This window comes from Triturus cristatus, chromosome 10, assembly GCF_964204655.1.
Source record: "Triturus cristatus chromosome 10, aTriCri1.1, whole genome shotgun sequence".
NCBI lineage: Eukaryota > Metazoa > Chordata > Amphibia > Caudata > Salamandridae > Triturus > Triturus cristatus.
Window position 1 is genome coordinate 550714348 of NC_140593.1, and position 15357 is coordinate 550729704.

At 38.1% G+C, this 15357-nt stretch overlaps 1 protein-coding gene across 6 annotated transcripts in view; it reads right to left on the minus strand.

Moving 5' to 3' along the window:
- Positions 1-15357, minus strand: part of LOC146789704 (sodium channel protein type 5 subunit alpha-like) — a 975168-nt gene that overhangs the window by 714623 nt on the left and 245188 nt on the right. For 5 of the 6 annotated variants that reach the window (XM_085632035.1, XM_085632032.1, XM_085632034.1 and 2 more), the window contains exons 4-6: positions 14827-14914; positions 10684-10812; positions 3030-3121 (exon numbers count right to left, since the gene is read on the minus strand). In XM_085632035.1, the coding sequence (XP_085488161.1) occupies positions 3030-3121; positions 10684-10812; positions 14827-14914 (309 nt within the window). Of the gene's footprint in view, positions 1-3029; positions 3122-3266; positions 3359-10683; positions 10813-14826; positions 14915-15357 lie in introns of all 6 variants that reach the window. The other variant, XM_085632036.1, reaches the window with a different exon arrangement.

Below are 15357 nucleotides of genomic sequence, written 5' to 3' on the forward strand. Positions count from 1 at the left end.
ATTCATGACAACTGCCCAGTAGTGTCACTGGGCATTAGCTTAGATGGAAGAGTGAAAGAGACTGTGATTGTACAGACCTGGCAATTCTGTGTGAATTGAGACAGTGCATAGTCTTACACCTTTGAGCATAGTAGAGCCACTCTACAAGAGGTGCTATTTTATGAAAGGGAAAATCTGTACTTTCCTTAATTGTTTAACAAAATAGTAAAAGGTAGGCGTCCAATGCTTAAGCAGACATGTCACGAGCCAATATGAATGCTATCTTTGGTTAGACCCTTCTGATTCGCTGACAGCAGCCCATTCACTGAAGAGATGGGTCGCTTTCTCCTCCCAGTAGAATGTTGCGGTTAAAGGAAACATGGAACTCCAGAACACGAGTGATTTTAATGGTTCACGAAGGAATCCACCTGTAAAGCAAATTATTTTTGCCCCGCATCCACTCTGTTAGAGAATTGTTTTTAAAAAGGTGGATTCCTAATTTTTCACATTTCTAGACTTTGAAGCCTCATTTCCTAGACTGGTTCGATCCATTGGGTGCATTTATTGCCATTTAAATTGGACCACTGGACTCACAAAATCTGATTTGCATTCACATAGGAAGTATTTTGAATATATTTAGTGTGCGGAGACACCGTTTATAAGTGTGGAAAGTTCAATAAGTATGCAGATTTGTCTGCAGGTGTTACATGCATGGGTGTTTCCAGAGTACTCTCAGCAGAGTTGTCCATGCCAATAAGGTGAACACACATAATGTGGTAATTTTATGGGGATTCAGAAGTATATTCGATGCCTTTCCTACTCTTCTCAGCACTTCTACCTTTATACTAAGATAAAAAAAAGTAAAAATAGAGCAGAAAATAAAGGTGAAACATGAAAAATCACATGTTTTCAAGGAATGAGGAAGGGAAGCTTATCCGTAGAAATATTGCTAAGGGAATTAAAAAACGAAAATATGATCACAGTCAAATTTCACCAAAAAATGACCTGCACAGGAATGCTGTTTGAATTGCAAACTATTATGGTCAAATGCCGAGGGTTTTGGAAACAGGTAAAATATGTATATCCATGCGAGCAGAGATTTATAATGTTTTCAAGATTTGTGCAATGAATATTTAAATTTTTGTATTTTAATATTTTGCTCATGATTTGGATAAGCCATGTTCCACAAACTGTTAAATTTCCTATCATTGATCCACTGTCTGAAATATTGCTCAAATAGCATTCGCTTGATATGCCTAATATTGATAGGTCATGGCATTTTCAAAATCACAGGAGGGCATCAACGATGACAATGATTTATAACATACTAAAGTACACAAAAAGTGATGGAAGGAATGCTTGAATTAATCCCAGCCACTGGTAAATACTTAGGCCAAATTCCAGTCCATCGTTATTTTGCACAACATGCCACCTCAGTTTGGACCCAGCTTTATGCATATCAGTCTTGAAGCTGCACCAACGGGAATAGTCCAGCCCGAACTGCCAAACTAGGTTTTCTCTGATTCGGAACACAAGCAACCCAGGACCGGTTTTGGGTGGCATGGTGTACAAAATAACAATAGACTGGTCCATTATTTTTTTATATAATTTAGTTTGTCACCCTAAGTGGTACAGGTATTCTCAGTTGGTGTAACGGCTAGGGCGGTCGACCTCGAATCTGGGAAGCTGGGTTTGAGTCTCTGCAATGATGCTGAACATCCTGTGATTCTGGGAAAATCACTTAATCTCCCCGTGCCTAACAAAAATGAATGTGTGTCCTAATGTAACGTAACTGGTGCTATGTAAAGCGCTTTGATACCCGTTTCGGCTCAAGTTCGTGCTATAAAAAACTCTGCAAACAAAAAAACAAAAACAAACTGTATCACTGGAACCAGGCTGTACCCAGCTGATGAGCCCATAACTTGGGCGAAACCGGTCCTGGGTTGCTTGTGTCTAGTATCAGGGAGGACCTGGCCTGGCAGTTCGGGCTGAACTGTTCCAGTTGGAGCATGGTGAAGACTGATTTGCATATATCTGGGTCCAAACTAAGGTTGCACAGTGTACAAAGTACCGATGGACTGGGATACAGCCCTGAGTAATTACCAGTGGTTGAGATTAATTCAAGCATTCCATCCATCACTTTTTTGTATACTTTAGTGTTTTAGAACATGCCATGCTGCAAAAAAGTGAGGTCACTGTGAAATCTGTTAATTTGTTAAACACTTAAAAAGCAAAAACTTAAATTGGAAACTGCTTAAAATTGTATAATTAAGGCCAACGTGATCTGGAAGTAGGAGGTTCTACTTATTTGGGGAAAGTCAGTCGACAACTTGGAAAATACATAAGGGATTTTATGAAAGTTCATTTTGGTCATGCAATGTAGCAGAAATAGGGTCATCGTTTGGCTCCTTCCTAGAATGAATTTTTGATGACATTACTCATGCCATTGCATGTAAGTTCATAAATTACATCATCAATGACATCAATAATGACAATCATTTCAGAGTGCCAATGATATTTTCATTGTCATTCTCCATTAAAAGGACCAAGTGGCTGATAAAATACAACCAGGTAGAAAAAGACAAACAAACGTGAAGATGAATAGATGGGCCAGTGGAAAGAGAAACTGTAAGGCTGAAAGTCAAATGGAGAACGCTAGCAGAGAGACAGAGGTATGGGAGGAGACAGGTACCTTAGGGACATAGATAGATAGATAGACAAACAGACAGATAGACAGACCGATTAATCAATCAATCAATCGATCAACCGAAAGAAAGACAGACAGATTGACTGATCAATCAATAGACAGACAGATCGATAGATAGATAGATAGATACTTGGGTATGCACTACAACTTAATTCTGCAAAGCAACTCAGGAGCAAAATTGCAACAAATGGAAAAAGTATTCTATTGACAGGTGCATTCCCTTCATTCCATTCCCAACCAGTTCCTAGCATGGCATTGCACCATGGGTCACGCTCATCTACGCTCTACGAGGACATGGAATGAGGGCTCGGACAGCAGCCTCAGTGTTTAACCTGAGTCTCACCTGGAATAACTGAAATTGTTTTCAATGCTCGAAGTACTCTGAACGTTCGCAAGGCTGAGACATTGCCCAGGTCCACAAATTCAGTTGCATATCTGTAACAAGGGAGAGTCACACACAAGACAGCGACAAAAACACCATCAGGCAACAACAGTGAATGGGAGAAGAGGAGGCAGGCAGACAAAGAGCATCACTTAAAGCGGGAGTCACTAGTTACTGTAGGAAGAGGGAGCTCCTTACCTGGGATTACTGAGATAGCTTTTAAAGCTCTCAGAACTCGGAAAGATCGAAGGGCTGAAACATTGCCTAGGTTTACAAATGCGGTTACATACCTGTAGAACCAAATCACAGTTATTTGCTGTCATACACCAAGCATGCAACTGAATGAACAATGTACCCGGGCCATTAACACTGTAAAGGTGCCTGTCCAGAGAAAAGTCCCCTCGCATGCCAACAATGTTTATTCCAGAGTTGGAATGATGGATCCCTTTCTTGGATGTGGCTTGGTATGGCAGGGGGAACAGTAGCCACAGCAGAAGTTTTCACTAGACAGGCCCTTATACAATTTGATATATTGTTAAATGGCATTGGCAATCACAACAATGAGAAAGTTTACCTGTCAGGGTGCCTGCTCCATAGTCACCCACAAAGCAAATCACTTTACAACGCAACACCCAAATTATGAGCACAGCCGGAATGGGAACCGAAACCGGCCCTGGCAAACAGCTCAGCTGGCCGCCCTGGGGGATGGGGGGGGGGGGGGGGGGGGGGGCCGAGCTGTTTGTCAGGGCCAGTTTTGGCCGCTTTTGTTTCAGGGGGCTGAGATTGCAGCTAAGCTGCAAAACCAGCCCTTGTAACAAAAACGACCCTCAGGGATCCAAAACCGGCCCCCACCCTGGCGTTTCACCAAAGAAACGCCCGGTGCCCGCTACGGCCAGCCTGGCCCTGATTATGAGTCAGCCAGTGAATTCTGATCCTTGCTCAAACCTATGTTTGTATAAGGATCGCAATTCACATTATTGTGGTAATTATCACACCCTATATAGGATGTGGATTCTCACCGGCTGCTCTGGAAGATATGCGGAAGGGCTCAGTACCTTGTCTTTCATGCACTTTAACAAGCGCCACACCATCATTTCAGAATGTTCAAAGATATTCTCAGTGCTTCAATGTTACCTTGGGCCACAACCATGAATACCAGGCATTGGCTGATGACATTTTAGCTTTGACAATGCTTGTTTTGTTTGTGAATATTTTTTGGGATGAAGACATGACATACGAGCTTCACAGTGGCACTTTTAGGGGAGCTGCTGGGTCCTTGCCAAACTAAAGCAAGCATTGTCTAAAATCTATAATACGCTTAATGCGCCACATATTGCACCAGTAGTCCCTAGCATTGAAGGGGACTTATTTTTGTGTGGATGTTCACATTGTGTAAGAGAACATTCTGTCCCTCAGGATCAGGTAAGCCAATGGCTGAAGTGGTCTGACTATTTGTATCATGCTGTATGCTGTGGTGGGAGGAAGCAAAATCTGATTGACGCTACATTAGACCAATAGATGAAAAGGGCACACTGTAAGACACTGTATGTTAGTATGTACAGTATATATATTTTTGTTAAAAACAAAAGATCTTGGCTAACACCAGGACTAAAAACTGTGATTTGAGAGTGCCCAATAATGCATGGATTTATGCTATGCTACTGTTCATATTAATCCTCCCAAAAGCCTGCCATCAACACAGAAACACGAAGCGGGGCACAGGGGCTTATCCAGCCCGACTCTCACCGCGTACGAGCGGTGCCACATGCCAGCATTAGCTTCATTTGAATACTGTGTGAACACAGAATGTAATTATTATTTGTCCTGCAGCCCATCCGAGGTGATAATTTTGCAATTGTAAAGAGCGAGAGATGTATTCTAACAGTTCAGGCCCCGTAATGACTTGAGGATGCTCCAATCGCGCTGCTCACTCAAGCATGCGCAGCGCCTCTAGATAGCAACTCCTATCTACCTAATTTTGTTTCATTCTTTGCAACAAGAAGAGAAATCTTTATAGACTTCCTCCTCACATGTTAGCAGCACAAATTAAAAGATGGCTTCCTAAATCCAGATATTGCCATTTTTAAGCATTAGAAAATTAAAGAAGATGGCGGATGTAGGTAGAGTTTGTGACAGGATGGTTTTTTCCATACCTTGATTTGGGGAAGGACATTCGAAGTGGTGGTGACACTGAATGCGCAGACAACTGTCTTTCTTCATTCAGGTAGAGGAGGTCATCTCAGACATGTATCCATTCCAAAAAGGAGCTCATGTTACATCTATAAGAATATTCATCGTGACAATGTACTAAACAGAACGGGACTTAGATAAAAGACAGTTCGAAAGACACCGGACAGGTCTTAAAAACCAGTAGAGTTGGGGCTAGGTACTGACTTACTTACTACTTACTTAGAAACTCAGAATTATTCCAGGTAATCTGTCCCTGTTTTGGTGGAGGAATCTAATGTTGATCTTTTCCAGATCCAAACAGGTTTGGATCCACATGATTCATTCGATTCAATGTGCGCTTGTCGCCTTGTTGCAATACAGTCCATTGCTTATGACTTCAGTACATCAAATATTGACACATCAGGCATGTGAGGTGACATTTTTAGATTCTTCATGAGGATTTATTTAGAATTGACACCTCTGTTCATCAAGACCGCTTCCAAATTTTCGTTCATATCTCTCACACAAGCGGCAGCAGGCCAGGTAGGCATGGATCTTAGTTGATGTCACATGATTAAAGGGCAGTGTCAACAGGGTTCTCACACATGGCCCGTGCCTTTCAAAAGTGTATTTTATTGCAGAATCCTCACTCAGTTGCTAGGCTGTACAATTATCACAATGAAGTCATCTAGTAATTCTTGTTTAGGCAACTGCACTCCCCATGAAGGACCATTGTATGTTTCCCTGGTGCATCAAGAAGCCACAACCATAGAGTTTACAAATTTGCTTCACATAAGTGTTTTTAACACTTGTGAATTTTCTCTGCTGCTGAAGCCAATGGCAACGGAATGTCAAAAATGCATCACAGATTAAAAATGCATTCCTCTTTAGACAGCTCAGAAGGATCCACACGGATATCATGCCAAAATGGGCCCAGAATTATTCAGGAAAATATATTAAAATTGTGGATCAACCCATCCCTAACATGTGCTTCTTTCGGTGCCTACTGGAGGATGTACCATTTCATTCCTGCTTTTCGCAAGAAATTAATGGGGACAACGTATTGCTAAAACAACTTACATTGTATAGTAATAACCTGTAATGTGTGGCAATGATAGAGATTTTGCTCAAACTAAGAGGACTATAAAGGAACTATGTGTTTCAAGTTTCTCTTCAGTCATAGCTGAGATCCTCTTGCAGGTCTGTCATCAATTGCACATATTTATGCCCTGATGCCTGAAGTTCCAGACACACCAATAGGAATTTGCCAAATGCCAGTTGCATAGTTCTAGAGGAATGCAATTAGATGGAAAATTGGAACTCATTGGCAAACCTTCAGGTCTATATTCAGGGGAAGAAGGTCCAGAATTTGCCATCGTCTATATTGACTTGCACCTTGACTACATAAGCTTTCAAATATCTAAAAGAATGGCCTAGGATTCTCGGCCTTTTAAAGGTCACTCAGTAGCTGAATGAGTTGAGCCTTGTTCATTTCTGAAATATGGGGCAGGCAAAAATACCAATGATTAGTGTGGTATTCTCCATTGAGCTAAACTTTTGAAAGCCAACCAGGGGCATTCAATTCACAGGAGAGGTTGCTGATCAGAAAACTTTCTTATCGTGAATTGGATAAAGAAAATGAGAGCAGTAGGAGACTGATGAAAAAAACTCCAGTTTTTCAGCGTATTTAACATATTGTCAACATTAAAGTCAAATGCATGCACCTGAAGATTTGGGGCACTGAAGTATGTTGAATAGGCATTTTGGAATGCTGCCGTATCATTTAACAATTGTGGTAGGAGTAAAGGCCTGAAATTGTCGTTTGGCACTGAAATGGCCAGTGGTTGTTCCACCTGTTACTTTGTTAGTAGCACTGGTATTAATTAACCCTACTGGTGCTGACCTTCATACCCAGTTATTAGGTAGTTAATTGTGAACATCGAGAGGTTCTGTGATGCTTGTAATCCAGCGCCTGGATACCCCTGGGGTGAATAGTCGTGCCCTATAAGTATTGTTTGATTGATTCCTTGTATTTGTAATCCGTTCATGTTAAACTTTTATTTTGGATGCTGAATACACTTAAATGATCCAAATGCATGAGCATGCTTGTGTTTAGTGTTAATCTTTGTTGCATTGAATATGTGTTTTTTGTCTGTAGATTTTTTTAAATAAATTACATCCATTCCTTGTGGGCTTGATACAAGATAGTACCAAGGGTAATATTTAACAGCTCTGTAGGCATTGACCAACTAACTCATGTTTCGCTCTGTCGCCTAGTATGCCACCAAACTATATCAAGGCTTATCAGTGACATGCTGTGTTTATTCTTCATGAATTGGTATTGATGGAATGGATAGGAGACATCTCACAAGGGTAATTATTAGCCTTCTGTTGTGGATGTCTGAGCTTGAGTTGTTGCATCCTGTTCTTAGATACATTAGCATTTTACCTTATGGGAAACAGTCCAGTGAAATTCACAGTCCAAGCATTGAAGTGGCAAATTCTAATGAGAAGGATTAACGTGTGAGTGCTAACACTGTGCTGATTGTTGCATGTTCGGAGCTGGTAGGTCGCAATCTTCCTTTGAAGACTTTCAAAGAAAAAAGCCTACGTATACTGAGGAAATTACGGAATATGGATAAACCACTGGGAGTTCATACCACAGTGTTTGTATATACTCAGGGTGGGTCTACCTCTGTGTATTGAGCAGTATGCTAAGGAACGTGTGATTGACTGAAAGGTGTAGACAAGTTACATGTAATTGGAAGGTGCATGATGGAGCTCTGCCCCTTTGCATTCTTAATGACATTCTCAATGAACAAATACTTTCACACCTCAAAGTCAGCAACAGGGGTGATCAATAAAGCTTATAAAATGAATATTCCAGTTAACATAATCAGTAGGGTAATCTTGCAACAACTAGTGTGGGAAGTTGAAGGAGATTTTTTTATGAAGGTAGTTGTACAGAGGGGGAATATTGTATGTCTTCAGATAAAGAAGAAATCGTGCTGTTTGTTGTCTTTAGTGCCATCTCATCTACCTCCAGCCCTGCCGCCTCAATTATCACAGCTTTCCCACAATTTAGATTGTACCAGATGCATTCTCATTCGACATCTTTGTACATAGACGCATTCATCACATGACTATTAAACAATATAATTGATTTCCCATCTGTCTTTTGTGGCCCCATATTGTGAAGGAGTCATATGCATTTCCTGTTGTTGTTCAGTGAGCATATTGACATGATAAATATTGGCTTGTGCATCTACTAAAACCTAGACGATGGTAATTCAATGTAAGGTCAAAAGGCACTGGACCTTCTCCCCCATAAAGACATGTTGTGATGGTTTTGTACTAATGAAATGGATGATCCTTCTGTCAACATATAAGTGGATTTCCAGAGGAGCCTTTCATTGGTAAAGGTAGTTTCTTCATTGTTTTGTGTAATTTGCTTTCTTGTGCAATCTTTTCTGTCTGGGACTCAACTGTCATGATGTCAGAATCTTATTTAAAGATCAGGGCCAGCATTTGGAAATTACTAAATTGGTAAAATGGATGCACTGTAAATACTTTTTCCACTCTCCAGCAACACAAACAACTATGTTTACCCACAATAAATTCAACAAGTTTATCCCAGCATTGCCTTCATAGTCTCTGTTAAACCACTTGTAGGAAACACTTACACTGATCTGTTTCTACACAATTTTGTGTGTTAAAAGATGATGCCTCTTAAAACTTTAAAATGTGATGGATTGGGATCTGTACTGTTTAAACAAGTTGCAAAGTAACTTCTTCTAAACTAAAGTTGATAGATTTTAACAAAAAATACATGGGCTTATATTGCGACAGGTGCAGTGAGAATTGCATGACCAATAACATTTTGCATTTAGTATTACCACAATATTAATTACGAGTCATAGCAAATTTTCTAAACGTTGATACTTTTGCACAGAAAGGGTATAAAATGACAGCAGAGCTGGTGTTAACATCTTGTACACTTTTTATCCCCATTTTTTTCAAATTTTTACAACCTTTCTGCAACGTACTGTGAATGAGGCTAACAATCGCATTTTTTAATTATTCAAAGTGACACTTAAATGCTTTTCTGAAATATTGCAAAATATTAAAACACAAACCCATAGGTCAGGTGCAATATACTAAAATTAGCTTCAGGGTTTAGTTGAAGCTGTCTAGTGCATCCAATATTTAGCTCTTTTGATAATATACACTCCCCCTTTTTCCAGTCTGCTAGAGATACATAATAATGCATCAGAAAATAGACACTCAAGAATATTGTCAACAAAAATGTGATTTGTTTCAGAATGCACCAGTATCATCAAATGAGTTTCAAAGCCAATTAGGGCCTCCACAGTAAATGCCCTCATGGAGTATAAATTAACAGGGGAATGATGACCAAATCCTTTTATGTGTTATCAACATAGACACAGGTAATAGTTTTTGGATCTTTTGAGGGTTCATGATATAGGGAAACCCCAGACATACGTTACACAATACCATGGGCATGATGCACACGAATTGTGCTGGTAATTTCTCTTGCAGTTCTCCTGGCTTACTCCTTAAATTCATGAGAAAGTCAGAAACACTGCTGGCGCAAATCACACCTACTCACAGAAAAATCTTTGCAAATAGCGGGCAGTATATTAGCACTTTTTTCTGTGCATTTCCTTGTGCCCACACCGCTGATGTCACAGAGTGACCATTTTGTCTGTTTGAAATTGCAGACAGTTAATTAGGTGCTCTGGGCATTGTCATTGTCACAATGGCTTTTTAGAACATGCATAATGAAGAAAGCCTCAAGGGGGTTACCTACTGAAAATTTCCAAATTATCAAACCATTATTTCCATTACCTTCCTGGCCTCACCAAAAGATACAAATCATTTCAAATTTGAGACCCTTACAGGGAATCGAAACAATTTTTCCTATGGAATCATATTTCCAGAGCCCAGTCTGTCAGATATTACAACTAATTATCAAGCTTCAAGGGTAGAAATGATAGGGATTTCAACATCACATTGATGAAAAATTCTAAATCAATTTTGAAAGTGACATGGTAAGACACTGGGGCCAATGTGATCTTAATTACAATTGAGTTAATTCATACAATCTGTTTTCTGTGTTTGGAAATAGATGCTGATGTTATTTGTATGATCTGGCCAGCATTATGGTTAAATGTAGGCAGAATAAATCAGTCACTAAATCTAAACTCTTATGAGTCAACCTATCTCCCAATGCATGGCCCCAAAATATTCCTTCCAACCTGTACCAATAGCAGCATGTTCAATATCTTAATGACCAGTGCAGCGCTTGCCTTACATTCAAACCACAACAGAAGTACAATCAATACATGTATTAACACATCAACCCACCAATTATATTAAATGAAGTGCAAACAGCGTAAGAAATTAACAGAATAAAGGTACTTACGCCATAACAATAACACTGAAGTCCAGCCAATTCCATGGATCTCGAAGGAAGGTGAACTGCTTCAAGCAGAATCCTCTTGCCAGTATTTTAATCAATGATTCAAATGTGTAAATGCCAGTGAAAGTGTACCTATATAAATTGTTAAGAAAACGAAGAAAATTAGCAGGTAACAAATTCAATTTTCAGCCCACCTATGATGTGAGCAAGCTCGGCTGGACCCAAGGACACATGTGATTAATGCAACTGCACATGAGATCTTGGCCATACGATGATTAGAAGATTCTTTGTGTTAGCTTATGATGAAATTGCAGTCAAATCAGACGTGAAACATTACCCAGCAAATAATTTTACCAACTCAACATGATAATTTTCTATGTTCTTACTCAACAGCAAGTCAATGGAAGGCATGAAAATGTGCATTCTGTAGTGAGTTTATTCGTGTATTGTGTGTGCATGGAATATGATAATTTGCTCATACCTTTCAATTCTCAGTCTCTTCTAACATGGGAGAGCATTCGGTGTCAAGTTGGTTGGAGGATTTCCAGTGACATCTCCATGCTAAGCATATTTTATTGTAATGCTTTGTCACTACATTTGTGAAGGTGACAGCACTGGACTAAACTTGTATTACTCCCCTCAATTGATTTCAGTAATTACATTTATTTTTATGTGAACAAATTCTTTAAAAAAGATTGCATGAATTGTCCAAATGTATGTTTCCTTCTATGCTGCTATGACTAATTTGTTTGCAAATTTTCGAAAACAGCCTTTACTTGCCTGTGCGATACAGTATGTTTGAGCGGTATTTTAACAAAGAAATTGTTTTCTTTCTGTTAAAATATGTTTCAAAGATAGTATTGAAGCATAAATTAAATATATTTAACTATTAATACTGAGAGAAATACAATCACTGAATCTAAGTTCAAGGAATTGAAAGGTACGAGGTTAGTCTTACTGGAAAATGAAATAAACACCAGGGTTCATTCCATGCTCTTTTAGCAGTAATCCCACTACAGATCTATCCTCCAAAAATAATGTGCAAGTCCATTTAACAGGAGTTACATTTTTTTCCAGGGAAGAAACTACATTGTGCTCTTCCACTTAACCCAGTTGTGCCTTCACGCCAATATAAAGACAGCAGGTTTGCATGTAAAATGCATTCCTCCTATGAAGGGATTACACTCGTCCAAACTGAACGTTTTGTAATGACTTCCAAAAGGGAAAGGGTAGAATGAAATGTTACTAAATGTATCCAAAATGGCAATCTCACCACTATTGGCCAGCACTGAACAGTACCTTGCATTACATTGCAACAAAGCTCCAATTTAATTAGATAATAACTTAATGTGGTAGTGTGTGTGGCATTGCCCCATTTCTGCCACTGTGCATGGCTTCCATTTCACAATATAACTAATGTTGTTCTCCCCTTTAACATTGTGGCAAGAGTCCTACAGTTAGAGATAACAGATACTTTGCCATCACACCATGAGTCTGAAAAGTAAACAGTGCCATAAACATAATATACATATTGGACATGGAAGTATTTCACATGTGATAAAAAATGTATCAATCCAGCACTGCCACGTGAATCTCTGTACTCGCTTAGGAATCATGATATTGCCCATTTGATGGAAATTCATGATTGGTCATAGACACAATTGTATAAAAAATTGAATCATAGATGGTCAATAATCATATCGGCCCTCTTCAAGCTCAAAATGAATGCTTGCATGTGGGAAAGGCCTGCCTGTCTGCATGTTGACCAACTGATCTATTTATTAGTTGATAATTTATTTGCATAGAGCACACCACAAACAATCACACAGGATGGAGGTTAACTGAAATGTATGTGAATGCCTTCCTTCTCACTTATTGTATTGCCTACACTTCCAATATCAATCAGAATGACTCATTCCTGTGAAGGGGTGCTGTGGATCCATTGCAAAGCGTATTGTGGTGGATCCACAGGGCTTACTCCGTTGTACAGAATTACAAATCTACTTGCACACTATGGTGAACAACACAGTTATTCTTGATGACACTTATAAATAACAATGTTCAAACTACAAAATCACAATAATATTGATATCAATAATGTCTAACAGTACCATGTTTATACTTGATATAACCAAAGCATCCTTTAATAAATCGCCTGATTCTATACACATCTAGCAAATATGCTGTTCCTGTAACTAGAAGAATGTGTACCTGAATTACCGCAGTCAGTCCTTAACTTCCTCTGCTGATAGTGCACCTGCTAAATGTTAAGATACTTAACTCAATAATTCTCTCCAACTTGGGAATATTGTAATGTTTTTGACATTCATGCTATCTCTTCCTTCTGCCTGGTATTCACTATATTTCCTTTACCGCTCCACTACATGACTGCTGCAAAACTATTAATAATGAGATTAAAAGAAACTACACAAAGAAATTCGTAGGTTCTATTGTACAACTAGAAGAATTCACAAAACACATTTTCATTGCATCCCTTTCCATTTTGTGCATTACAAAACGTATTGACAAGCGTTTTCAAAGTCAACCATTCAAAGAGGTCCCTTGTAGCATTCAGAAAGTATCCTTTGACATAACTACACTCTGTCACAGATTTATAAGGATGTCATGAAGATGTACAATTACATTTTAATAGTAAAATGACTTCATTCAGATGTACCATAACAAGTGAGTTTAGCAAAATGAATGAATTAGATTGGCTAGAAATCATATACTTACTCACTAAATGCAGCTTGCAAGGCATGAAACCTCAGGCACAGCATTTAATCAGGACAGATAATATATATTTAGCCATCACCATTGAGTCATGAGTTATTGTTTCTTCCCATAAAAATTCATAAAATGTTCAACATTTTTGTTTTAAGGTTGATGGGAGTACAGGGCTCATGAGTCCATATCTCACATATGAATTTGAAATTTTTATTGAAGAAGAAAAATAAATGTATGTTTTAGGATTTTTCCATTTTAGGGGGGGAAATGCCCCGAAACTAGAATAAGGTCCTATTAACTATATAGGTAGAAGAAAGTTGACTGTCCATTATTAATATTAGTTACATTTAAGAAAGTGTTCCTTATGTCTGTTGATTATATTCTATCTCAGACTGAACATCTACAATGCAATCTGGAATGTAAAATTCCATCTTTAATATATTAACTTAGAGATCACTACTTTGCCATGTGTTTGGGATTTCTTTGATCCTATTCACATTTTGATAAAGGTTTACAGAATATTCTTATAAATAAAGCCAGGGAAGAGGTAGATGTTATCTGATTATGGCAGTCCAGTCATAATATTTAGTTTAAGATTAGTCAATATTAAATCTAGGAATACATTTTCTATATTGCAGTGGTGATCATAGCTAAATTTGAAACTATACAACCAAGTCCAAGCTATCCATTCTCAGCGAATGAATTATTTTTGTTGCTCTCAATGTCAATGATAACAGTGGTACTTACCAAAAGAACCTACCATTCTACTATGTGCACACAACTCTTTGCCTAATCATTGGTTATTAAATGTTTTTGTTTGAGCAATTTTTCCAGCACTATTTTTATTTCAAAGTGTTTTTTTTATTTTGGAGTTCAATAGTTTTTGCTTACATAGAAATCGGAAACCGAAAATTTTAACCTCAAGGGATTATTTGAAATGAAGAGTGGTACAACTATTGTTAATCAAAAATGAGTATTGGTGGTATATTTGATTGAGTATTGAGGTCCATTTTTACATTAAAAGGTGTCATTATATGTTATGAAGTGTGAAATAATGTAACATTGAGACAAATATTGAATGTTTTTTGTTTTTTCCATCCACCCAAACTTGTTGATAAGTGTCAAGAATAAAGGGTACATCTAGTAAACACTATGTTTCAACCAATGTGCAGTACAAATACAAAACGTTTTTTCTTGTGTTGCTATTTTGGTACGTTTTCACTATATTTATATGTATGCACTGTTTTAATGCTTTCACAAAACAAAAAAATAAAAAACACAGAATATAGCCTAGTTAATTGTTGCCATTTTTGAAAAGGATATAGAGAAATAGGAAGTAAGGTGTACAGTATAATACAATGGAAAGTACTGTAAACAACTGTGTTAAACGAAGTAGGTAGAGAGTGAAAAGATACTTACTCTACGTACTTGGTCCATGGCGCCGTGTCAGACATGGCCATGAACACACAGTTGGTTAAAATAGTGCACATAATAAATATACTGAACAATGTAAAAACATGTTAAGGAAATAAAATTACTGAGCAAAATGCATTGTCACGAAATTTTTAAGCTTTCTTAAATTTACTGTACCATAAAATATATAACATTTCAAAGCGTAGCAATGCATTTTGTAGGAAACCGGTCTATCACGCTAAGAGTACATAATGTATTTTCTATACAGTTGTTTCCATTCATGCTTTCCTACATTCTGACTTTTTTCAGTGACGTGTTATCTACAGGAGTCTTTGTTTGAAGCTGTCAGGTTAGTTGTTGGGCACATAGGATATTCCTAAGCATTTTAAAACACATATCTTTCGTTCTCATACCACCCTCAAATTCCATGATGGGGTATTTTATTAGGTTGAGAAATGATAGTACCATTTCTTCTTTCTGAAGACTGAAAATGTCGACTGTGTGTGTGTGTGTGAAAATATATTTAAGATATATTTT